At 56.4% G+C, this 23,618-nt stretch overlaps 1 protein-coding gene across 2 annotated transcripts in view; it reads left to right on the forward strand.

Moving 5' to 3' along the window:
- ESYT3 (extended synaptotagmin 3) overlaps positions 1–23,618 on the forward strand; it is a 46,607-nt gene that overhangs the window by 18,913 nt on the left and 4,076 nt on the right. For both annotated transcript variants that reach the window (XR_011648565.1, XM_058295037.2), the window contains exons 3-18: positions 514–648; positions 3,139–3,215; positions 4,668–4,734; positions 5,315–5,404; positions 5,769–5,824; positions 7,199–7,319; positions 15,208–15,378; positions 16,125–16,207; positions 16,936–16,984; positions 17,373–17,462; positions 17,794–17,856; positions 17,939–18,001; positions 18,555–18,623; positions 19,184–19,270; positions 20,002–20,151; positions 22,044–22,537. Coding sequence is in view for 1 of the 2 variants with exons in the window: in XM_058295037.2 (XP_058151020.1) it covers positions 514–648; positions 3,139–3,215; positions 4,668–4,734; positions 5,315–5,404; positions 5,769–5,824; positions 7,199–7,319; positions 15,208–15,378; positions 16,125–16,207; positions 16,936–16,984; positions 17,373–17,462; positions 17,794–17,856; positions 17,939–18,001; positions 18,555–18,623; positions 19,184–19,270; positions 20,002–20,151; positions 22,044–22,537 (1,865 nt within the window). In the remaining variant the exon portion in view is untranslated. The remainder of the gene's footprint in view (positions 1–513; positions 649–3,138; positions 3,216–4,667; positions 4,735–5,314; positions 5,405–5,768; positions 5,825–7,198; positions 7,320–15,207; positions 15,379–16,124; positions 16,208–16,935; positions 16,985–17,372; positions 17,463–17,793; positions 17,857–17,938; positions 18,002–18,554; positions 18,624–19,183; positions 19,271–20,001; positions 20,152–22,043; positions 22,538–23,618) is intronic.

The raw sequence follows: 23,618 nt of genomic DNA on the forward strand, positions 1-23,618 counted from the left end.
CTGGCTCTTCCTCCACAGCTCTCCCCGATGGCCCGTCACTGGCCACCAGGCCCCCCGTCCCTGCCTCCTCTTCTGGGCTTGGCTCTCAGGCCAGCACTGTGACATGTGCTGCTGCAGAATTTGCCCAAAGGCAGCCTTTTCTGAGTGCTGGGGGAAAAGAAATGAACTCACAGGAAACAAAAAGAAATTTCTCTTCTGTGATTTTTTCCCCCCTTAGACCTCTGGCACTTCTTGTTGATGCCAGAATATAGAACGAGATGATTTTTGTTTCAGCACAGAATTAAAGGGCTTCACAACGTTAAGTTTAGGGAATGAGTATTTCGTGGTCGTCTGCAAAGTGGCACCAAAGCCCGGGGTCCTGCGTGTGCGGGGACCACTGTCGTGGCTGTTAGACGGACGGGGAGGTGGGTAGATGGGCGGGCAGGTGGGCACCTGACTCTGTCCCCGGCTGCCTGGGGCTGGGGGAGGCGGCGGCACAGCCCAGGCACTGAGGGCCCCTTCCTGTCCTCCCAGATCATCTCCCAGATCTGGCCCTACCTGAGCATGATCATGGAGAACAAGCTCCGGGAGAAACTCGAGCCCAAGATCCGGGAGAAGAGCGCCCACCTGAGGTCCTTTTCCTTCACCAAGCTCTACTTCGGCCAGAAGGTCAGTGCCGGCTCAGCAAGGGCGGCTGGACTGCTGTGTTTTCTGTCCCCCCTCGCCTCGTGACCTCCGCCCCCCCATGCAGGATGGTCCCTTGACCTCACGGGGGACACAACCCCCCCCCAATTTCCCAGCCGCTCGGCCTGGGTGCAGCCCTCTCACCCACCCCCAACCCCACTCCCAGCACTGCCATCTTTCCATGTTCCAGGGAAGGCAACAGCAGGGAGAGGTGGGAAATAATTTCATTTTCCTTAAGCAAAAATTCGAACACATGGGCCCTGGGGTGGGAGCCAGGCAGATATAGAGGTACAGCTCCTTGTGCAAGCCCCAACGCTGGTGTCAGCTGGGCAGAGCAGACCGCCGTGGATGGAGAGAGCCCGAGGGGGGTGGCGGGGCGTGCCCGTGCCCACGGCTTCTTCCAGGCTGGCTTGTGCCAGCAGCTGCTGGCTCATCTGTTCGCTCCTTAGCTCACCCACTGACGGCTTCCCAAGCAGGTGCTGTGAGCTAGGGAAGGCTTGCTGTGGGAGGTGGGGGACATGCCATGCGTGCACAATGGTGGAGGAATGCACGAGCCCAGTAGTGGAGGGGTGGGGGGCTCTGGTAGGCAGGGAAGGCTTCCCAGAGGAGATGACATCAGAATTCGCTTTAGTTGGGAAAGAGGACATTCCAGGAAGCCGCGGACTGCCGTGTTTACGGAGGAGCCTGCTCAGCCCGGCTGCTCCTCTGACAGTGATGCCCATTAGATGTGGGGTGGGAGGGGGCTGAGTCCAAGGAAGGATTTTTTACCAGGGCGGGAGAAGCTGCAGGGGGAAGCTGCCGGCTGGAGAAGCTCCTGACTGCTGGTGCTGGCGTTCTAAGCCCTTCCTGCTCCGGGCTGTCCCGTCCCCGCCTCCACCGTGGGGTCACCCAGAGCTCCTCACGCGGCCCCGGGCTGGCCCACGCCCTTCTTCCTTCATGCCCGGCGCCAGCCTGTGCCCGGCTCCGCTCGGGGCCGTGGTGGCCCTGGGCCAGCGCCCCAGCCTTTCTGAGTCCCCGTTTGCTCGTCTGTACAGTGAGGGAACCCTCTAGGGAGGGTTGTCTTGAGGCGGCTGGGGACGGCTGCGTGACTTGTGCCCCACAGGGCACCTGGCCGAGGGGGCCGGTGGGGGCATAGTGCCGCCCGGGCCCCCCGCCGCCCGTGGGCCGCGGCCGGGTGGAGCAGAGCCCCACGGGCTGTCCCTCCTCCAGGGGGAGGCCTCGGCGGGCCTTTCCCAGCACAGGGGCGCGGAGGAGGGGCCAGGGCCGGCGCTGGGCCGGGGGCTCGGACGCCCCTGCTCTGAGGCCCTTCCTCAGGCCTTCTAGGCCTTTCATGGCAAAACCCTGAGGCCAGGGCAGAGCCGGGGTTGGGGGCCTGGCACCCCCACAGTGCTGCGGCCTCTCTAAAGGCCAGAGGGTCTGCAGACCTCCAATGCAAAGTGGGGTCAAAATGAGTCCATGTTTTAGAGCAAGAAAATAAACCGCAAGCTACACATGGTACAGCGCTGCCGGCACACATACCAGAAGCTATGGGAGAGCTCCGACTATTTCTATTAACTGCCCAATACCTCCGCGGTACCTTTTTCTCCTACGTTTTTAGCCGTGTCCCCTGTAATCACCTTTCATGTGACACTGCACGTGTAAATAGCCCTTTCTACGGAGAGAATGGAAAGAGAATTTAACCTTTGCTCTTGTGTGGTCGCCTTTTTCCTTTTTGCTACGTATTTGCTCTTTTACTTCCCTGTGCACCTCTCCCTGTCGCTGTCTTCCTATTTTATGCATTTCAAAGTAAACCGCAGGCGTCAGCGAGCTTCACCCCTCGCCATTTCGGCACGCATGTCGTGGACTCGAGCTCAAATGGAATTGATTTTTTTTGCCTTTTATTGACAACTAGTAATGGCACCTGACCGAGGGGAAGCGGGGTCTGGGCGGAGAGGAGAAGCCGATCCGGGAAGAAGCAGCAGCTCTGAGCCCGGCCCTCGGCCCCAGAGCCTGGAGTGCGGCCCTGGGGTGGGGGCCCTTGCGCTCCCCGGGCCAGCGCCCTCGGCCAGGGACCCTGCCCTCCCCCCCTCGGTGGGGCTAATTCCTACCCACCTGCCGGGCCTCGGCGTAAATGCTGCTTCCTCTGGGATGCCTCGCTGCCTGCCCCCGCGCTGGGCTGAGAGGTGCCAGGTCCCCGTGTGGCAGCTCGGGCTGCACCGCACTGCAGACCCCCCTCCCCCAGTCGGCCTCTTCTCCACCTTCAGCTGTGAGTCCAGACGGCGGCCCAGGCCAGCTCCTGGCCGTCTCCCAGGCCAGCTCCTGGCACAGGGTCGGAGCTCAGTAGGTACCTGTGTCAGGATGCGCAGGGCGGACGGGGGCTGCGGGGGGCTCCTGCACCCGGGCCTCATCCCGGGAGCGTGCAGCGCTGGTGGCGGCTGCCGGCCGCGCCCTCCAGCAGGGACCCTGCTAACCCGGCCCCCCTGGCGTCTCTCCCAGTGCCCCAGGGTCAACGGCGTCCAGGCTCACGTGGACAAGTGCAACCGAAGGAAGGTGGTCCTGGACCTGCAGCTAAGGTGAGCCCTCCTGCCTGGGCGGCCGGGGCCACTCAGCAAATGCCGGCGGGGAGGCAGGGGAGCGGGTGTTCGTTCCCACTGGGGGGTAACAACCCCCCACAGTGCCGCCCCTGCCCCGGCTTCCACCCTGCTGGAGCAGAGGGGCGTGTCGGGAGGGTGGAGGGAGCGGGCGGGGCCCAGGAGCCCCCGCTGGCTGGCCCCTCCGCTCGGGCTCCCCATCAGCCTTGGCACTGGGCGCACCTGCTCAGGGGGCAGAGCTGGAGGGGCAGTGCAGCTGCCTCGGGGCAGAGGTGGCCAGAGGGAGCAGGTGTGGCAAGACGTGGGGACTGGTGGCCAGGCCGGGGGACTCCTGAGCACAGGCTGCGAGCGGCAGCAGAACTGGGCTCTAGCACTCAGGGAAACTAGAGGATTCGGATGCATGGGGGACGAGTTCGGTGGGTTGGGTAAGCACACCTCTTTCGAAGGAGGCTAGAAATAGGCTTCGGGTGGGGAGAAGGGAAATCCAATCCAGGACGTCTTCCCGGAGGAGGTGAGATTTGAATTGCTCTCTGAAAGACGGAGAGGATCACCTCATGAGGGTCCAGGAAGTTGCCATTCCTGTCCAGTGTCTCCTGCTTCCTGCCCCGAGCTCAGGGGCTGGCTCTGAGGGCACACCTCCCCATCTGGGGGCCGGTTACCAGGGTGCTGGAATAGGGGGCAGGCTCTCGGGGCACTCCCCGCTGCGGAGGCCCTGCCAAGACACCCGCACATGAATAAGGGGCACGCTGAGGCCGCCTGGCCCACCCGGCCTCCAGGTCAGCGCAGGCAGCGCCTGGGTGTCGCCCACCCTCTCTTTGCAGGGGCACCTGGCAGCCTGTGGCTCGAGGCGTCTCCGCCTCGGCCCGCGCCCTGCTGCTGTCTCGGTCCCCTTAGTCCTGTCCTTCAGGACTTGGGCGGGGTCTCCCATCTTTACCCCCATGGGCACCCCCTCTGGGCTCCCCGTGCCCATTGCCTGGCAGGAGCCCCCAGCCGGACTCAGGTGCCCGCTCTGCGGCCCGAGGCTGCGTCGCCTCCGCCCACGCCTGCCACCCAGCACCCAGCTGGGGCTCTGGCCGAGGGGCTCGATTCGAGCAGCGGGGCTGCCTCCGTGTCCCCGTGGAAGCCCCCCCGGGCAGAGCCGGGGCAGGGCGCCGCTGGCGCGGAGGGGAGGTGGGCGGTCCCTCAGGAGCCCCTCCTCATCTTCGGGGCGCTGAGGGGTGAGGTGGGACCCAGAAGCCCTGCCCTGGTGGACGGAGGGGGGGTCGTGTGCGGGACGACCTTGGGGGAGCGGGGCTCAGGCTTGGGGGCGGGGCTCAGGCTTGGGGCGGGGCTCAGGCTTGGTGGCCCGGGCTCGGAGACGGAGACGTGGGGCGCACGCTTCCTGACCCCCGGCCGGCCTGCCCCTCCTCCCACCGCCCCTCTCCCCGCTTCCAGCTACGTCGGGGACTGTGAGATCAGCGTGGAGCTGCAGAAGATTCACGCCGGGGTGAACGGGATCCAGGTGGGTGGCACCTGGCACGGCCCCCTCTGTCCCAGCCCCCCGTGTGGGGTCAGGGAAGGGGTACCAGGGCTCCTGCTGGAGCAGGCTGCCAAACGGGGGCGACGGCCCCCAGCCCGGGGGCTGGCGATGACCCGTGAGCGCCAGGTCCGAGGCTGCAGAGCTGGGTGTGGTGGCGCGGGGGTCCTCACTCTCTGCCCCCGCGGCCCCTCGCGGGCCTCCTCTTGTAAAGCTCCTCTCCGGATGCTCTGGCTGCCACGGGAAGGGAGGTGCTCTCTCCACGGAGGGTGCAGGGCCCCTGCTGGACTGAGGAGCAGGGTGGCTCATGCCAGGAAGGAAGCAGCTGGAGCTGGAATTGCTTTTGGGTCCCTGCAGCCGGGCCAGCCTGATGCCGGGCAGGGCTGCGGGCCTGGCGGGGCGCCGGCCGTGGACAGTGGCTGTGGCTGTGACGCGGGCGGCCTGGGACAGGCGGTCGTGACTTTTGGGGGTGGCCAGGGCACGCGAGGTGGCAGAGGGCCTCGACAGCGCAGGGCAGGCGAAGGCGCGGGCGGCTGTTCCCTCACGGCCTTCCACTCGTGTCCAGTTGCAGGGCACCCTGCGGGTCGTCCTGGAGCCCCTCCTGGTGGACAAACCTTTCGTGGGCGCCGTGACCCTCTTCTTCCTTCAAAAGCCGGTGATTCCCCGTGACGCTGTGCAGACGCTGGGGTTGCACACACGAGCACGGGCACTGCCCAGCGCCCAGCCCTGGGCACGTTACACGTCGCGTCAGGGCCCCGCGGGCCAGCGCACCGAGAGGCAGCCGGCCGCGGCCCACGGGTGTCCTGGGATGCAGCCGAGACGCTCCCGCGCCGGCTCCGGGCCAGACTGCGGCCGTGGGCCGGGCCCCTGCGGTGGTCCTGCAGCCCGGGGCCCCTCCTGAGCCGAGGCCTGAACAGGACTCGGAGGGGCCCTGGCTGTGGAGCACCCAGCGAGGGCGGCGCCCGACAGGCGGGGAGGCCCGGCGCCCCCGGCCTAACGCGCTCCCTCTGGCCCTGCAGCACCTGCAGATCAACTGGACGGGCCTGACCAACCTGCTGGACGCGCCAGGAATCAAGTAAGGGCCGTGGGCGTGGGGGGCTCTGAGCGGCTGGGGGGCGCTGGGGGGCGCTGGGGGGGGCGGCCGGCGTGGGGGGCGGCCTCTGCGGCAGGCCCCAGGCCCGGGCCCACACCCCCGCGAGAAGCGCTGTGCTCAGGGGCGGCCGGGGCCACTTGCAGTCCTGTCCTGGGGGGGGAGTGCTTACGAGGGGTGGGCGAGGGGGTGGCGGGAGCTCTGGCCAGGTGAGGGCTAGGGAGGGGCGGGCCAGCCGGGTGAGTCCCCCGCTCTGTTGCTTAGCAACTGCGTGGCCTTGGGCGAGGGGAGTCACCTGGAGGCCCTCCTCCCAGAAGGGGGGCCTGGGTGACTCCACGCGGGGAGGGGCACAGGCTCCTCCCTCCTCGCTCACCCCCCTCCTCAGTCCCAGCAGGTGAGAAGTGGGGAGACAGGCAGGCTCTGGCGGCGGCCCGGCCTGCTGGATGGGGACACTCCCACTGGCCGCCGAGCATCCAGCCGGGCACACCTCATTAGGAGACTGAGGGAGCCCCCGCAGGCCTGCGCTGTGCACCCGCCTCCCGCCCCAGGGGCGCAGGCAGGCGCGGAAGGGCCCCCAGCCCGCCCCCCGGGCGCGTCACCACCGGAACGGTGGCCTCACGGCAGCCCTAGAGGGCGGGCACCCTTATGCCCACCTCGGAGGCTGGGAAACTGAGGCTCGGAGCCGTTAGTGCTCCCCGAGGTCTCAGAGCCAGGGAGCGGCGGAGCCGGGAGGCTAGCACAGGCCGTGCCGGGCTGCACGAGCGCGCGCGGAGCGGGGCAGCGGGGCCTCCTGCGAAAACGCACACCCACCGCGCATACACCCCACATCCACCCCCCGACACCCACACCCCACATCCACCCCACATCCACCCCCCGACACCCACACCCCACATCCACCCCACACACACACACCCCACATCCACCCCCCCACACACACCCCCCACACACACTTCCACACACCCCACATCCACCCCCCCACACCCACACCCCACATCCACCCCCCCACACACACCCCACACACACACTTCCACACACCCCACATCCACCCCACACACACACACCCCACATCCACCCCCCCACACACACCCCCCACACACACTTCCACACACCCCACCATACACCCCCCCACATCCACCTACCCACCCACACCCCCACCCCCCACCCCCACACTCCCACACACACTCCCACATACCCCCACACACACCCCACCATACACCCCCCACACCCACACCCCACACACATTCCCATCCACACCCACCCCCGGGCCGCAGGCTCCCGCGGGGCGCCCTTGCCTGCTCCTGGCCGCGCCCGGGGCGGGGCGCGTGGGTCGCGGGGCGCTGACGGCGCGTGCGTCCGCAGCGAGGTGTCGGACGGCCTGCTGGAGGACCTCATCGCCAGCCACCTGGTGCTGCCCAACCGCGTGACGCTGCCCGTGAAGAGGGGGCTGGACGTGAGCGGCCTGCGCTTCCCCCTGCCCTGCGTGAGTACCGGCGGCGGCCCGAAGCCAGTGCCAGGGCGGGTGCCCGCGCCGCCAGGGACGCCGGGGCACCGATAGGCCGGGCGGGGCGCCGGGGAGGCCCGGGGGCCCGTGAGCCCGTCCCCTGTGGAGCCCCGCAGCCGCCCCGCCCTCCTGGGGCCCTGCGCTCTCCCAGCCCGTCGGCTTGGTGGTGGGGAGACCCCTGGGGTGTCCTGGGAAGAGCCCTCGGCGAGCCAGGCTGCGCGGCGCCCGCTCCCCAGCCCTGGGCCCGGCCCAGGGGCCCCGCCGCTGGGCCTGAGCCCTCGGGCCTGGCGGGAGGCTCGGAGGAGGGCTCGCGGGCTCCACCAGCAGCGCCGCCCGGAGCGGGGCGCGCGTCTCGTCAGCCCCGCTCCTGCGTGGCCCGCGCCCGCACAGGCAGGCCCGCGACGGCGCAGCCTGGCGGGCGGGAGGCCCCGGCCCCGCTGCGGGCCCGCCTGCCCCGTGCTCCTGAGGTCCTCGGCGGCCCCCTGGCGGCTTCCTGCAGCGCCGCCCCCCCAGGCTCCCAGTCTCCTGCCCGTCCAACCGCCTCCCTCCAGGGACGTGTCCCTTCACCCCACTCCGGCTGGGGGGCACGCCTGTCCCCGCCGAGGTCCGGGGCCGTGGGGCAGGTTGCTGGCCTCGCCGGGGCGCGGGGTCTGGGCGCCCTTTCGGCATCTTTGCCACGGCGGGTCTTTGGGACGAGGAAGGACCTCGTGCTTCCCATGGAGACAGAGGTTTGGGGTAACGCCCGCCCATGGCCCCGCCAGCATCTCAATTAGGGGGCCCCAGAGCCGGCTCCCCAGCGCTCAGCCCGCACTCGGGTCGCCACCCAGCGCCGTCCCTCTGCGCCCCCCTCCTGTGCCTACCCTCCACGCGCGAGGCACCCCCACCCCTGACACACCCGAGCCCCTGTGCTTCTGCCACACCCCGATTTGGACAGCGCTGGCTCCCTCACAACCTTCGCTTCTTTTTTGCTTCTTCTCTTTTTGTCAATACCTATCTCTAAAATATGAAGAGCTTTTCTTCTCAATATAAAAACAGAAGTATGATGTCATTATCATTAAATAATTGTAATTTCTTAATACCAGACATGCAGGCAGTGTTAAAATAGGGCTGACACGTGGTGGTGGTTGGTGGGTATGTCACTTATGCCTCTTTGCCCACCCCCCCTTCTTATTGTTAGAGAAGTTGTGGGTTTACAGACTAACCAAGCATAAAATACAGGATTCCCACAGACCATGCTATTATCAACACCTTGCATTGATGGAACATTTGTTACAAATGATGAAAGCACCTTTTTCTTACTGTAGTGTTAGTCTATGGCTTAATTTAGGGTTTGTTCTTTGTGTAAAGTAGTTCCGTGGAGTTTTTAGAAAAATTTAAATCTGTTGCCATGTATACAACCTAACATACCCACTTTTAACCGTGTTCAGATAGATGGCTAATTACTTCCACAATGAGTGCTACCGTCACCACCATCCATGACCAAAACATTTCAAGCCTTAACTTTCCATGCCCTAGTCTCACCCTGTCCCCTGGTAAGCTATAGTCTAGATTCTGACTCTGTGACTTTGCTAATTCTAATTTTTTCACATCAGTGATATCATACAATATTTGTCCTTTGGTGTCTGGCTTAGTTTACTCAATATTGTCCTCAAGGTTCATCCACGTTGTCAAATGTATTAGGACAGCATTCCTTTTTTATGGCTGAATAATATTCAATTATGTGCATATACTTACATTTTCTTTATCCATTCATTGGTTGATGGACACTTGGGTTGCTTCCATCTCTTAGCAATTGTGAATGATTTCACTATGAACATCGAGGTACAAAAATCTGTTTGGCTTTTGCTTTCAATTATTTTGGCTATATTCCTAGTATGGGGATTACCAGGTTGTATGGTAATTCTATATTTAGCTTTCTGAGGACCCTCTAAACTGTCTTCCATAGTGGCTATAGCATTTTATACTGCCACCAGCAATGAATGAGTGTTTCTATTTCTCTGCATCCTCTCCAACACTAGTAATTTTTGTGTATGTGTGCAGCCATTCTAATGGGTGTGAAATAGTATTTCATTGTGGTATTGATTTGCATTTTCCTGATGGCTAGTGATGTTGAGCATCTTTTCATGTCCTGTCTGGCCATTTGTATGTCTCCTTTGGAGAGATGACTATTCAAGTCTTTTGCCCATTTTTAAATTGGGTTGTTTTGTCTTTTTGTTAAGTTGAAGGAATTATTTATGTATTCTGGATATTAAACCTTTATCAGATATGTGGTTTCCAAATATTTTCTCCCATTGTGTAAGTTATCTTTTTACTTAAATCCTTTGAGGTGCAAAAGTTTTTAATTTTGATGAGGTCCAATTTATCTATTTTTGTTCTTTTGCCTGTGCTTTGTGTATAAAGTCTTGTAAAGTCTAAGAAATCATTGCCTAACACAAGGTCCTGAAGATGCTTCTCTACATTTTCTTCTAGGAGTTTATAGTTCTGGCTTAGGTTTTTGATCCAGTTTGAGTTGATTTTTATATAAGGAGTGAGGTAGAAGTCCTCCTTTTTTTTCAAATGGAGATCCAGTTTTCCCAGTACCATTCATTAAAGAGATAGTTCTTTCCCATTTGAGTGGTCTTTACCTGTTGTCAAAAATCAGTTGGTCATAAATGTAAGCATTGATTTCCCAGTGTCCCTGCCCGTCCAACTGCCTCCCAATTTGAGCTGTCTATTTGATTCCACTGTCCTTGTGCCAGTATCATGCTGTTTTGATTACTGTGGCTTTACTAAGTGTTAAGATTGGGTAGTGTGAGTCCTCCAACTTGTTTTTCAAGATGGCTTTGGCTATTCAGAGCGCCTTACTCTTCCTTCCATATAAATTCGAGAAGATTGTTGGAACTTTGATGGGGATTATGTTGAATCTATAAATTGCTTTGGATAGGACTGACATCTTAACAATATTTAGTCTTCCAATCCATGAATATGAAATGCCTTTCCATTTATTTAGATCCTCTTTTATTGCTTTTAGCAAAGTTTTGTGGTTTTCTGTATATGGGTCCTTTGCATCCTTGGTTAAACATATTCCTAGATATTTGATTCTTTTAGTTACTATTGGAAATGTAATTTTTCCCTTGATTTCTTCTTCCAATTGTTCATTGCTTGTGTATATAGAAACGTACTGATTTTGGGGTGTTGATCTCGTGCTCCACCATGTTGCTGAACCTCATTTATTAGCTGTGGGAGCTTTGTAGTGGATTTTGAAGGATTTTTTATGTCATCTGGAAATAGGGAAAGTTTTACTTCTTCCTCTCTACTTTAGAAGTGTCTTAATTCTATTTCTTGCCAAATTGCTTTGACAAGAACTTCCAGGACAGTGTTGAATAACTGTAGTAACAGCGGGCATCCTTGTCTTAGTTCCTGATTTTAGAGGGAGAGCTTTCAGTATTTCACATTAAATACGATGTTAGCTGTGGTTTTTTATATATGCTCTTTATCATGCTGAGGAAGTTTCCTTCTATTTCTAGTGTTCTAAGTGTTTCTACCAAGAAGGGGTGCTGGATTTTGTCAAATGCCTTTTCTGTATCATTTGAGATGTTCGTGTATTTTATTCCCTCATTCTGCTAAGGTGCTGTATTACATTGATTTTCTTATGATGAACCACCCTTGCATACCAGGATAAATCTCACTTGATCATGGTGTATAATTCTTTTAATATACTCTTGGGTTCAGTTTGCTGGCATTTTATTGAGGATTTGTACATCTGTATTCACAAGAGGCATTGGTCTGTAGTTTTCTTTTTTTGTGCTGTCTTAATCTGGCTTTGGTACAAGGATAATGTTAGCCTCATAGAATGAATTAGGGAGTGTTCCCTCTTCTTCAGTTTTGTTTTTTGTTTTTTTTTAAGAATTTGAGCAGAATTGGAGTTAAGTCTTCTTGGAAGATTTGGTAGAATTCCCCTGCGAAGCATCTGGTCCTCGACCTTTCTTCGTTGGGAGGTTTTTGATGACTCAGTCCATCTATTAGCAATTGGTTTGTTGAGATCTTCTGTTTCTTCTAGAGTCAGTTGTAGGTTGTTTGTGTGTTTCTGAGAATTTGTATATTTCATTTATGTTGTCTAATTTGTTGGCATACAGTTGCTCATAGTATCCTCTTATAGTCCTTTTTATTTCAGCAGGTTGGTAGTAATGTCTCCCTTTTCATTTCTGAGTTTTGTTATTTGTATTCTCTCTTTTTTTCTTTGTCAGTCTAGCTAAAGGTTCTTTTCAAAGAACCAACTTTAAAAAAAAAAATAATTCTTTCTGTCTGTTCCTTAGCCTGCCTCATTTCAATAGTTTTGTCTTTGAGTTTGCTCATTCTTTCTTTTGCCAGCTCCAATCTGTGGTTGAAATGTTCCTTGGGATTTTTTTATTTCGTTTACTTTGGTCTTCATCTATGGTAGTTCTGTTTGGCTCCTCTTTATAATTTCCATTACTTTTTTAAGAGTTTCATATTGCTCATGGATTGTTTTGCTTGTGTCCTTTAGTACTTCCTCTGTAGTTTTCTTTAGCAGTTTCTAAAGGATTTGTTTGGTATGCCCACATTCTTGTCGTCTTTGTTGGTAATTTCTAGATTTTATCCTCTTCGTATGGATAGGCTATCACTTCCTGTTTCTTTGTCTTGTACTCTTGTACATTTTAATATTTAAAATGTTAACTCTGGGAGATTTTCCCTGAAATGTCCGTTTCTTGATTCTGCAGCCAGCTGGTGATAAGCAGGCCTTCCCGGCTTCCGCCCTGCCGTTGGGAGGCCTGCCCGAGGGCACGCAGTGCGCTGAGCGCTGCCCGGCGCTTCTGGTCCTGGCTTTCGCTTCTTGGTGATTTGGAGTTCCACTCTTCACAGGAGTTTGCTTATCTCCTGTTGTTTCCCAGGAGACAGACCTCCCTTTCGCAGGCATTTGAAGCTGAAGCCTTTATTCCAAATTGCCGCCCTCTGTAGTCTCTTACTCTCCGTTTGTTTTCTCAAGCTGCTTTTGCCTGAAGGACAAATTCTGGGAGAGGGGCATGACAGAAAGGAATTTCCCCAGTTATCTTTCCCAGCCCGTGCAGGCCCCAGGACGGGGGAGCAGACTGCCTCCAGATTGTCCCGGGAGATCAGCCAGCGCCGGGCTCTGGAGCTGAGCTTGCTCGGCGTGCCCGGCAGGCGCGGTCCTTGAGCTCCCGCTCCCGCAGCCGTTAGGGAGCGCAGCGCCCTGGGACTCCTGCCGCGGCCTTTGTGCAGGCAGGCTGGAACAAGGCCGCCTTCGGGTCCAGCCCCCAAGCTATCCCGTGTCCGTGTCGCCACTCAGAAGCCACTGGGCTATGCCTACCCCTGGCCTTGGGGAAGAGGACTTTTATGCCCCTTCCTGTCACTAGGAAGCTATCCGGAATGAAGGCATGGTGGCTGCCGAGTGAACAGGGAGGGCGCCAGCAGCCACCTCAGGGCCGTTTACTGTTGCTAACTGTAGCTGACCAGCGTCTTCTCCCGCTCTTCCCTGAACGCCGTGCGGTCTTCTCCTGGCCTCTGCAGTTTCAAAGTAGTTGTTTCAGACAGTTCCTGCCTCTGTAATAGATGTTTTGGTGGAGGGACTGAAAGAATCACGGAGCTCCCTTCCCCGCAGTCTTATCACAATCCTCTAATCACTTAACTCTTTTTTTTAAACAAATCAATTTTATTGATTCATATTAATAAAGCATAAATCAAAATCCATCCAAAGTATGTAATCAGTGGTATTCAGTGTCATCACATAGTTGTGCATTATCACTTCACTTATTTTTAGAGCATTTTCATTATTCCAGTAATAAAACAAAAACAAAATCATCCAAACAAACAAAACTCATCACCTCTCAATCTGTTTCCCCTGCCATATACAGCTGCTATTCTGTTTCCTTCTCTTTATTTGTATTTATATTTTGTAAAAAGTCTTATATATGCAGTAGCACCCAAATTTGTATTTTACATGAGGTTTCACTATGTAATACAGTTCCTTGTTCTTTTTTTTAGCTTTCCTTCTAGTAATATAAATGGCCTTAGGCTTTCCCTTTCAACCACTGTCATACCCGTGTAAGAGCGCTACTTGTCACAAACACCATGATGTGCTCTCACCAGTTCCATTCATTTCCAAAGATTTACAAACAACCTTTTTACCCGTTCTGTACAAATTAACCATCTGCTCTTCATTCTCTACCCTCATTCTGTATTTTTTGGTGATCTATATTCTAATTATTAATTCCCTGAGTTTACATAATATGTTTAGTTCATATTAGCATAATCTTACAGTATTTGTCCTTTTGTGCCTGGCTATCACACTCAATGTAATGTCCTCCAGGGTCATCCATGTTGTCGTATGTTTCACAACTTCATTTCTTCTTACAGCTGAGTGATATTCCATCATGGATGTATACCACAGTTGGTCGTTTGTTGGACACCTGTGTTGCTTCCATCTTTTGGCAATTGTCATTTTCCTTTTTTTTCTTTTAAGATTTATTTTATTTCTCTCCCCCTTTCCCTTCCCTCCCCCGCCCCACCAGTGCCTGCTCTCTTGCGTCCATTCACTGTGTTCTTCTGTGTCTGCTTACATTCTTGGCAGCACCGGGAATCTGTGTTTCTTTTTATTGCATCATCTTGCTGTGTCATCTCTCTGTGCATGGCGCCACTCCTGGGTGGGCTGTGCTTTTTTTGTGTGGGGTGGCTCCCTTTGCAGGGCGCGTTCCTTGTGCGTGGGGCTCCTCTACGCAGGGACACCCCTGTGTGACAGGGCACTCCTTGCACATGGCAGCCCTGGACATGGGCCAGCTCACCGCACGGGCCAGAAGGCCCTGGGCTCGAACCCTGGACCTCCTATATGGTAGGCAGATGCTCTTATCAGTTGAGCCACATCTGCTTCCCAATTATTTGTTTTTTAACATAGGCAGATACCAATATTTGTTATGTGTATACCTATTTGTTTATATTCACAGTCCCCTTTTCTTTGATAGATGGTAACATAAAATACACGGTTTTCCCCACCTTGCTTTTTTCACTTAATACGACGTGGAGGTCACTCGTCGTAGAGTAGATACGTAGAACCTGCCCTCTTTACAGCTGCATAGACTCTACTTTGTGAATGCCCTGTAGTTTAGCCAGTTCCCTTTTGATGGACAGTTGGCTTGTGTCTGGTCTTTTACTGTTATAAATAAGAACGTAATGCATAGCACTATTGAACTCTTTTTATATTTTTTGCTACTATATCTCTGGAATAGATTCCTAGAAGTGAGATTGCTGGGTCAAAGGGTAAATGTGTATTTACTGGCTTTAAAAAAAAATAAATTAGGCAGAATGCCTACTTTTTCCTAATCTCCATGTTCTGTTCTATATGAAGTTACATTTCATTTATTTTTTTAACAACCATCTGCATGCATGGGGGAACGGGGTGTGCTGGGGGCTGTGTGAGCACACAGACCCACTGGCCGCAGCGGCAGTGCCACAGGGGCGTGTGCCCCCGGGGATCAGGGAGGTGACGTGGGGACTTGGCCCACATGGAGGTGACAGGAGTGGGCTTGGAGGAAGCCTCCTCGGGTGGCGTGGCTGCTGGCCTGGCAGGAAGAAGTGGCTGCCGTGGAAGAACCAGCCAGGTGGCGAGTCTGGGGTGGGGGTGTGGGGCGGGCAGGGACAGGGACCGGATGCAGGGGAGGGAGCCCGGCAGGGCTGGGAGCAGACTGACAGCCCTGGAGCCTGGCCCCGCCGTCACCTGCTGTGTGGCCAGGTCCTGGCTGCCCCTGCCTCCCCATCCAGCCCGTGTCGGGGACGAGGTGGGGCAGGGGTGATGGCGGATGGCCTGGGGCGGGGACAGCCCCGGTGGCAGTTGCGAGCCGCGAGGGGCGTTTTCCAGGGCGTAGTCAGAGTGCACCTGCTGGAGGCAGAGGCGCTGGCGCAGAAGGACAACTTCCTGGGCATCGCGGGCAAGTCGGACCCCTACGCCAAGGTGAGCCTCGGCCTGCAGCGCGTGCGGAGCAGGACCGTCTACAGGGACCTGAACCCCACCTGGAACGAGGTGTTCGAGGTGAGGGTCCCCCCGCTGCCTCCGGGCTTCGCCCCGGGTCCTGCCGAGCACAGGTGGGGGGCCCGGCCCTCGGGGCTCCTGTGTCCCTGGGGGTGGCGCTGGGCTGGAGGAGTTAGAGAACTTGCCCTCCGGGGGAGGTCAGTGTCATCCGCCCTCCCGGCCACGGAGCCGCCGGGAGGCGAGTTCCTGCTTCTCTGCCCACCAGGGTCGTCTTTGTTGGGGGTTTTCAAATCAAAGTAGCGGGAGGAGCTCAGGCGCGGCTCTGCCCGTGCTCTGCGCCTCTCCTGCCGGAGCCAAACGCCGGGGCCTGCTCCTTCAGCCCGCCCAGACCCCCGTGAGGTGGGCGGGGGGACGACGACGGGCTGCTGAGGCTTTACAGCCCCCCCCAGACGGCCACCCTGTACCCCCACAGCACCCCACCTGCACGCTCCGCTGTACTCTGGGTACGGCAGCCAAAGCAGCAGTGACGAAAGAAGCCTTCCTGGTGCCTGCGGCCCCGGGAGCTGGGGCACCCGACGGGAAGGTGCTGTGGTCGCTGCCGGCCTCTCGCAGAGCCAGCAGCAGCCCCGGGCCTGGAGCACCTGCCCTCCCGCGGCCGGCACAGGGGGTGTCTCATGTCCCCTGCCCTGCAGGGAGGGGAAGCCCTGACAGGGGCACGGACCTGCCCACGGGCTGCCCGAGGGCCGCCATTCGGCCTGCTTCGCTAGCCATGTGGCCTGTAGGTCAAGACACCTCTTCCTCTGCAGTTGATAGTGTATGAAGTCCCCGGGCAAGACCTGGAGGTGGACCTGTATGACGAGGACCCTGACACGGATGACTTCCTGGGCAGGTGAGGAGGAGGGCAGAGCTGGGCCGGGGGCAGCCTAACTCCTGGGGGCGCGGGCGGGCCTGGGGGCTCAGGGACACGCCCTCTCTGGCCACACGGTCCGTGTGTCAGCCAGCCCACCTTTCCACATTCGCGCCACACACCTTCTTCCCAGAGGTCTCCTGGGAGCCCAGCCCTGACTTGGCCCTGGGGGCTTGTACTCCGTGGGGTCTGCTTTCCGCCCTCCTGATGACGCACGCACCCATCTGGAGCGGTGCGGGCAGCAGGGCTAGTGTGGACGGCAGGTGCAGCCCCACGGTCTCCTGGCTGGCTCGCTCTGGGGCGGCTCCCAGCCACGCAGGGCTGTGTGAGGACTGAAATGGCCGGGGCAGGGCACGGCTCTCTGGAAATGAGGGGGCATTCTGGGTTATCGTCATCATCGGGGAGGGGTGCAAGTGGCCCTTAGAAGGCGCAGGGCTGGGAAGCTAAACTCCTGCAGTGCATGGGATCCTGCCCCATGAGAACCATCTCACCCGAAACGCCAGTCGTACCCTGGCTAGAAACTCAGTCACTGGGGCCCTCTGGGGACCGGAGGCTCCTGGGTGGCCCTGCCGTTAGAGGGTCTTTCCGTTCCTTGGGGCTTCGCTGAACAAGATCCTCTGCCTTGCCCCTGGACATCTGAAGAGACTCCGGGGTGGGCCTCCACAGCCCTGCTTCCCGTCCCCCGCTGAGCCCCCATCCCTGTGTTACAGCTTGCAGATCTGCCTTGGGGACGTCATGACCAACAGACTGGTGGACGAGGTAGAGTTGGGGCCTGGGACCCCCGGGGACCTCCCGTGGACAGCTCAGCAGGCTGCTTCAGCCCGGCCAGTCCCAGGACATGGGGCCCTTCCCAGCTGGGCCGCACGCGTGGGCCAGGCACAGAGGGCGCCCCAGACCAGCAGGGACAGTCACGTTAAGGGGACGGCGGGCTGGGCCTGAGCGGGGGTTTTCTGCCCCCACGTGCAGCGCGTGTCTGGCCACATCCGGGTCCTCTGCGCCTGCAGCCCACCCCATGTGGGCTGGCCCGTCTCCCTGGAGCCCATTGGGGCGCTGCGGGGCCCCAGGACTGAGCTGCCCCAGGAAGGGCCACAGCGTCTTCCTGCCCCTTTCCCGAGCTTCCCTGTCCCTCCCCGCCCCTTTCCTGCAGTGGTTCGTCCTGAATGACACAACCAGCGGGCGGCTGCACCTGCGGCTGGAGTGGCTCTCACTGATGGCTGAGCAGGAAGCCGCGGCCGAGGTGCGTGTGGGGGGGCCGGGCCCCCGAGGGGCAGGGCTGGCCCCGGTGTCTGAAGACCATGCCGCCCAGCCCCTCGCTTAGCGGCGCGCGTGAGCCTCCCCACCTTCGGGAAGACGGGCCCTTCCAGCTCTGCGGTAGCGCCTGGCAGGCCAGATCACGGTGGAAACCCATTTTTGGGTCTAAAATGAATCTGTCGTGGTGTAGCCTGTGCCACCTTATGGCCAGCCTGGAGAGCAAGGGCTGCCTGGCTGCTTCTGCCACAGGGGGCCTCTCCAAGCCAGCGTGTCCCCTGCTGCTGGGGGCCCCCGCGACGGTCTGTGTCCACCCGCAGGACCCCGGCGGCCTCTCCACTGCCCTCCTCGTGGTCTTCCTGGAGAGCGCCTGCAACCTGCCGGTGAGCGGGGCGGGCGGGCCCCACGCCCTGCCAGGCCCTTCACCCTCCAACGCCCATTTATCCCATTACTCTTCTGCCGCAGAGGAGCCCCTTTGACTACGTGAATGGTGAATACCGAGCCAAAAAACTTCCCAGGTTTGCCAAGGTAAGCGAGTGTGCGGCTGAAAACTGCAGCCAAGGCAAGTCATGGCTCCCTCTCCCTGGACAAACCGTGATCCCATTTTCCCGGGCCACAGTCGGTGCACACACAGCCGGGGCGTGACGAGCTGCTGTTCGCTGGCGACTGTGCTGGCACCAGGCTTGGCAGCTCACCCCAGCCCACACCCGTTAGCCCTGAGTGTCATGACTGTCAGGAGCTGGTTACTGCCATCTTACAAACAGGACCAGAAGGCTAAGTGCCCGCATCACTCAGCTGAGACGAGGAGCTGGAGCTTGAGCCCTCCCCGTGTGGGCCCCGGGGAACGAGAGCCTGTGCCCATCAGGCCAGCTCTGGCCTCCGGTGTTTAATGGCCTCTGCCCCTGGGGCCAGCCCTGTCCTGGTGCCCGCAAGGCAATGGCAGCCCAACGGGCTGGGGCACATCAGGGTGGCCTCCTTGCAAAGGGAAACGGTCAGCTGGCCCAGGTCCCACCAGAGCGCCTGGGTTGTGTGTGCGTGTGACAGAGCCACCTCCACTGCTGTGGGGTTTCCCCTCTTGTAGAATAAGGTCTGCAGAGACCCTTCTTCCTACGTCAAGCTGTCAGTAGGCACGACGACACACTCGAGCAAGGTAAGACTGGGGGGACGTGGGCTACGGAGGTGGGGCCCCAACCCTTCTCAGGGAGGGGGACAGGGAAGGCAGTTAGTGAGCCCCGAATGCCTCGAAGGTGCCAGGACACACCCTGGGCCCTTTAGAGGACTTAGTCCTCGTACTAACCGCTAGAAGTCTACAGCTCAAGAAGCTGGCATCAGTCAGGTAAGCGACCTGCTGAAGGTCGTACCCTAGACTGCAGGAGTAGGGCCCAAGCCCAGGCCTGCCTCTAAAGCCTTGGCCTTCTCACTTGCCATGAGGTCCTCAGTCCAGCAGCAGCATCCATTGGCCTTCCCCACGCCTGGAAGTGAACTGTAGTGCCAGGATGATTTGGGCCTTCTGGAGCGGCCTGGCAAAGCACCCTTTGCCCTGATCTGGCTGCCGGGTTCTGGGGCCTCCCACTGGCAGCAGCGTGTTGGGTCTGATCCTTAAGCAGATGTGGAGAAGGTTCCCAGCAGGGCCGGGGCGAGAGCAGAGGTGCCAGCATCCAACTCGGCCTAATCTGACCCTTCCGTGATCTCTCCCTCCTCTGTCCCCAGACCTGTCCCCACAGCAAGGACCCCGTGTGGAGCCAGGTGTTCTCCTTCTTTGTACACAGTGTGGCAGCTGAACAGCTGCACCTGAAGGTTTGCTTGAGGCTGGGTTCTTGGATAAGGGCTCAGTGGCCTCTGGGCCTGGGGAAGTGGGGCGCTTGACGTGCGCCTTGACCAGATTTTCCTGGCAGTATCTAAGGTCAGCCCTGTGTGCAGGAGGGGAGACTGAGGTCCTACAAGCCCACACCTCCAGGACATTAGGGCCCAAGGTCATTGGCTGGGAGTCTGCAGAAAAACAAGCTCCTAAGTCTTTTGGTTCTCTCCCTGCAAAAGGGCCTTTCCAGCTGTTACGTAACACCCCGAGTGGCCTGTGTTGGAATCTATCCAGGACACTGGTGATGTACTTCATCAAGAAAAGTATTTCATTTGCTCCTCAAGGAAGCTGGGTAGGAGAGGCTCAGTCAGTCACTTGTCCAACATCTCCTGACTTAAGTGGTGCAGCTGGGAGCTTCCGAGGCCCTCCTCGTGCCTTCCCCCTTGGGCTGGAGTCCTGCTGGGAGTCCCTTCATCCTAAAGCCCCATGGCCCTGGACATCTAATACCCTCGTCTCAGACAGATCATAATGGCCTGGCACTCTCCTCCCCAGACCTAGGGAAGGGCCAGGTCTGGCCTGATTTGCTCCCAGGTCCGAAAACAGGACCAGGGGCCAACAGCAGCACAGTACATACCTAGTGAGAGAGCCCAGACTCGAACGGGGTGCAGACAGTGGGATGGTGGCAGCAGCTTTATTTCTCTTCTTGTTCTGCGATTGGCCCACTCTGCAGGTGCTTGATGACAACCAGGACTATGCGCTGGGAGTGCTCGAGTTCCCGCTCTGCCAGCTCCTCCCCTGTGCTGACCTCACCCTGGAGCAGCGCTTTCAGCTGCACCACTCAGGCCCGGACAGCCTCCTCTCCATGAGGCTGGTGCTGCGGGTAAATCTCCCCCCAAAGCCCAGGAGAGGCCCGAGTGGAGCTCGGGGTGCCGAGCAAGTGAACTGAGCGCCTGTTCTGTCCCCAGGAACTCCTGGCTGTAGGAAGGTGGAAGCTGGATTCATGTCTTTCATCTGTTTTGGAAAACTGTCAGTCATTACCTCTTCAAATATTGCCTCTCTTCTAGTCTTTCAATCTCTCCTTCTAGAACTTCTTTATGTGGGGCCTTCTCATCCTGTCCTCCAGTTGTGTTCACCTCACCTTGATGTTTCCTGTCTGACTCTTGGTGCTATTTCTGGCTAATTTCTTCAGATCTATCTTCCACATCATTCATTCTTTCCTGTGGCCTAATATGTTTAACCTGTTGATGGTTTTTCATTTTAGTGACTACTTTTCATCTCTAATTTTTCCTTTTCCAAATCTATCTTGTCTTTTTATCTTCTCATGTTTCTATCCCATCTTTAATAATTTCAAAATACTTATTTTATAATGTATGTCTGCTGATTCTATTCTCTGACAATCTTGGGAGTTAAATTTTTATGTTTGCTGTGTTAGCTGGCACTTGTTCATGGTGGCTTATTTCTGTGTTTTGCGATTTGGGTTTTATAACACCTGTTTAGTGTTTCTCTGTGATCTGGATTGTGGTTATTTGCTTTCAAGGAGATTCTGCTCTTGCTTCAACCAGGTATCCCTTGGGGTATTACAGACCTGGGCCCATTTTTATGTTAATTTCCTTTAACATTGGGTTTCAGGACCCTGCAGGTAATAAAAATGTGAATCTATATTCATATGAGGATAGGCCTATAAGATGCACTCTTCTCAGGGAAGATTTTATATCTGCCACCCCAAACCAGAGTACAGGCTGAGACAGACACATCTTGTCATCCGTCTTTGCTGGTGGGTAGTATTTTTATATCTGAACTGCTTTTCACTGAAGATACAGCCCCCTTCAGGGATCCTACCTTCATGGGTCTCACTTCCACCCTAGCCTTGCATGGACCCAAGGCTTTGTTTCTCTCTCTCTCCCCCCTCCCTCCTCCTTCCCTCTCCCTTTCTCCTCTCCCCTCCTCCCCCCCTCCTCCTTCCCTCCCTTTCACCTCCTCCCTCTCCCCTCCCCTCCTGCCCCTCTCCCTCCTCCCTCCCTTCCCCCTCCTTCCCTCTCCACCCCCTTCCCTCTCTCCACCCTCTCCCCCTCCCCCCCTCTCTCCCTCCTCCCTCCTCATCTCCCCCCTTCCTCCTCCCTGGGGATTTCTTTACTTTCTTGTGAATTTGGCTATGCACTTAGAAGGATGTTTGCTTCATTTAACCTGGTATTTAAAACAAGGTGGTTTCTTTCCAGAGTATTTTGACTGCCATATTGCTGGAAATTGAAGGCTCTAGGAAGGGATAATGTGAGGAGCAAGGGGGAAGAGTAATACGATGGATGAGGTTTGAAACTTGTGTGCTGAGAGCAACAGAGGTGTGTCTGGATAGGAAAGACAATTTAGAGGAAGCAATGGCGAATGAGGTGTGATGGCTGGAAACAACCATAACCAGAAGGCAGCTGGTGATACATGTCAAGGTTATCTAGCTCTGAAGAGTCCTCCACGCGGAAGGAGAGTGGACCAGGTCTCCAGAGGCCAGAGAAGAGGGGGCTCAGGACCGAGTCCTAGTGAACACACACTAGCGAGGCAAGAGGGGAAAAGGCATTGGTTAAGTGGGGATCAGGAGACAGAGGTAAAGGAGGACGAGGTCTGGGGGGAAAAGGCATTGGATTGGTCAGTCTGGAAGGCAATATTTTTGAGAAAACTGTTCCAGAAAAGAGAAGGAATCATCTCCCAGAGATTAAAATAACAGAAGGAGGAGGCAGAGTGAAGTGGTGGGCCAGTGCCTAAACACCCGTCTTCTATTTGTAGTTTCTGCATATGGAGGAGCGAGAACTGGGGAGCCCGTACACGGGATCTGAAGCCCTAAAGAAAGGCCCTCTGCTCATCAAGAAGGTGGCTGCCAACCAGGGCCCCAAAGACCCACCCCAGGGAGAGGACCCCACAGATATGGCATGTCCCCCAGACTCTGCTTCTGACACCCAGGAGGCTCCCAAGAGCACCGTGACAACCACCAGTGCCACTACTGCTGCCACTAAGCCCAGACCCCAAGAGGCAGGCCCAGGGCCCAGAGGCAAGGACACTGCCAGAGGGCTCTGTGAGCCCACGGGGGAGAAGAGCGCAGCCACCATGTTCCTGACTGTCCCAGGCTCCCACTCTCCAGGGCCCATCAGGTCACCTAGGCCCAGGAGATGCTCTGCCTCCCCGTTTGCATGGCCACCTCAGAGGCTGGCTCCCAGCATGACCTCACTCAACTCCCTGGCTGCCTCCTGCTTTGACCTGACAGATATCAGCCTCAATACTGAGTATGCACCTCTCTGCCTAATCGCTTCTAAAATCATTTACATGAAAAATACCTCTGAATGGAAAAGTAGATAAAAGCTAGTAATTCTGTGCAAGTTCTGTTTTTTCACTAAATATCTTTATGAGGAGGCAGTATGATGTGGTAAAAATAACAAAGGGCGAGAGAGAAACAGTCTAGTTATACCCCTAGCTGTACTGTCTGTAAGGCAGGTGCTGGTCGTTGGTCTCTAAGGTCCCTTCCAGCAACAGCATTTCCTGAACTCTAAAGAGTTATACTGGGATAATATGAAAATCTTAAAATGTGAAACAGCAGTTACTGGCTCTCATTTATTAAGTATAAATTATTGGTTCGTTGTTTAATTCACCTTCATAACAACGCTGTCATAGAACTTCCTGTCATAAAGATTGAATAACTTGCCCATGGTTCTAGGAGGAATCATGCTGTAAGGGCAGGTTCCACTCTAGGGGTCCTGCTTTTCCTACTGTGAATCACACTCACACACATAGTAAAGGGAATCCATGCATTAACTACAACACAACACAGAATACTTCCTGAATCCAGCCAGCTATGCGTGGAGAGTGTGTGGAATGCAGTTTGCTTTTCATATATTGTTATTGTAATACTCGAAAGACTGATTCAATTAATGGATAGCCAAAACTCTTATCCTGATATTAATATCAGATAAATTTAGTGATTAGTGTCAGTTAATGAAAGACCAGCACTAAATTCCTGGTATTGACCAGGCTCAATACCATCTCTCTAACAGAGTATATATATGCCTTAAGCCATTTTAAACTTTATACAACTGATGTTTTTACAAAGTTGAACAAATGTTTTTTACTGATTAGCTTGTAATTTTCTAGGGCCTTATTTTGTCTATCCTTTTATTATGAAAAATTTCAAACACCAAGTGTGAAACAATAGTACAATTCACACTCACATTCCTTCTACTCAGATTCAACAATTGTTTACACTGACATATCTGGAATTATATGTGTATATAAACACACATTTTTTGCTGAACCATTTCAAAGTGAGTTATAAGATATCATGACCCTTCACCTGCTAGTCTCCTAAAAATA

Source organism: Dasypus novemcinctus, chromosome 4 (assembly GCF_030445035.2).
Source record: "Dasypus novemcinctus isolate mDasNov1 chromosome 4, mDasNov1.1.hap2, whole genome shotgun sequence".
Classification (NCBI taxonomy): Eukaryota; Metazoa; Chordata; class Mammalia; order Cingulata; family Dasypodidae; genus Dasypus; species Dasypus novemcinctus.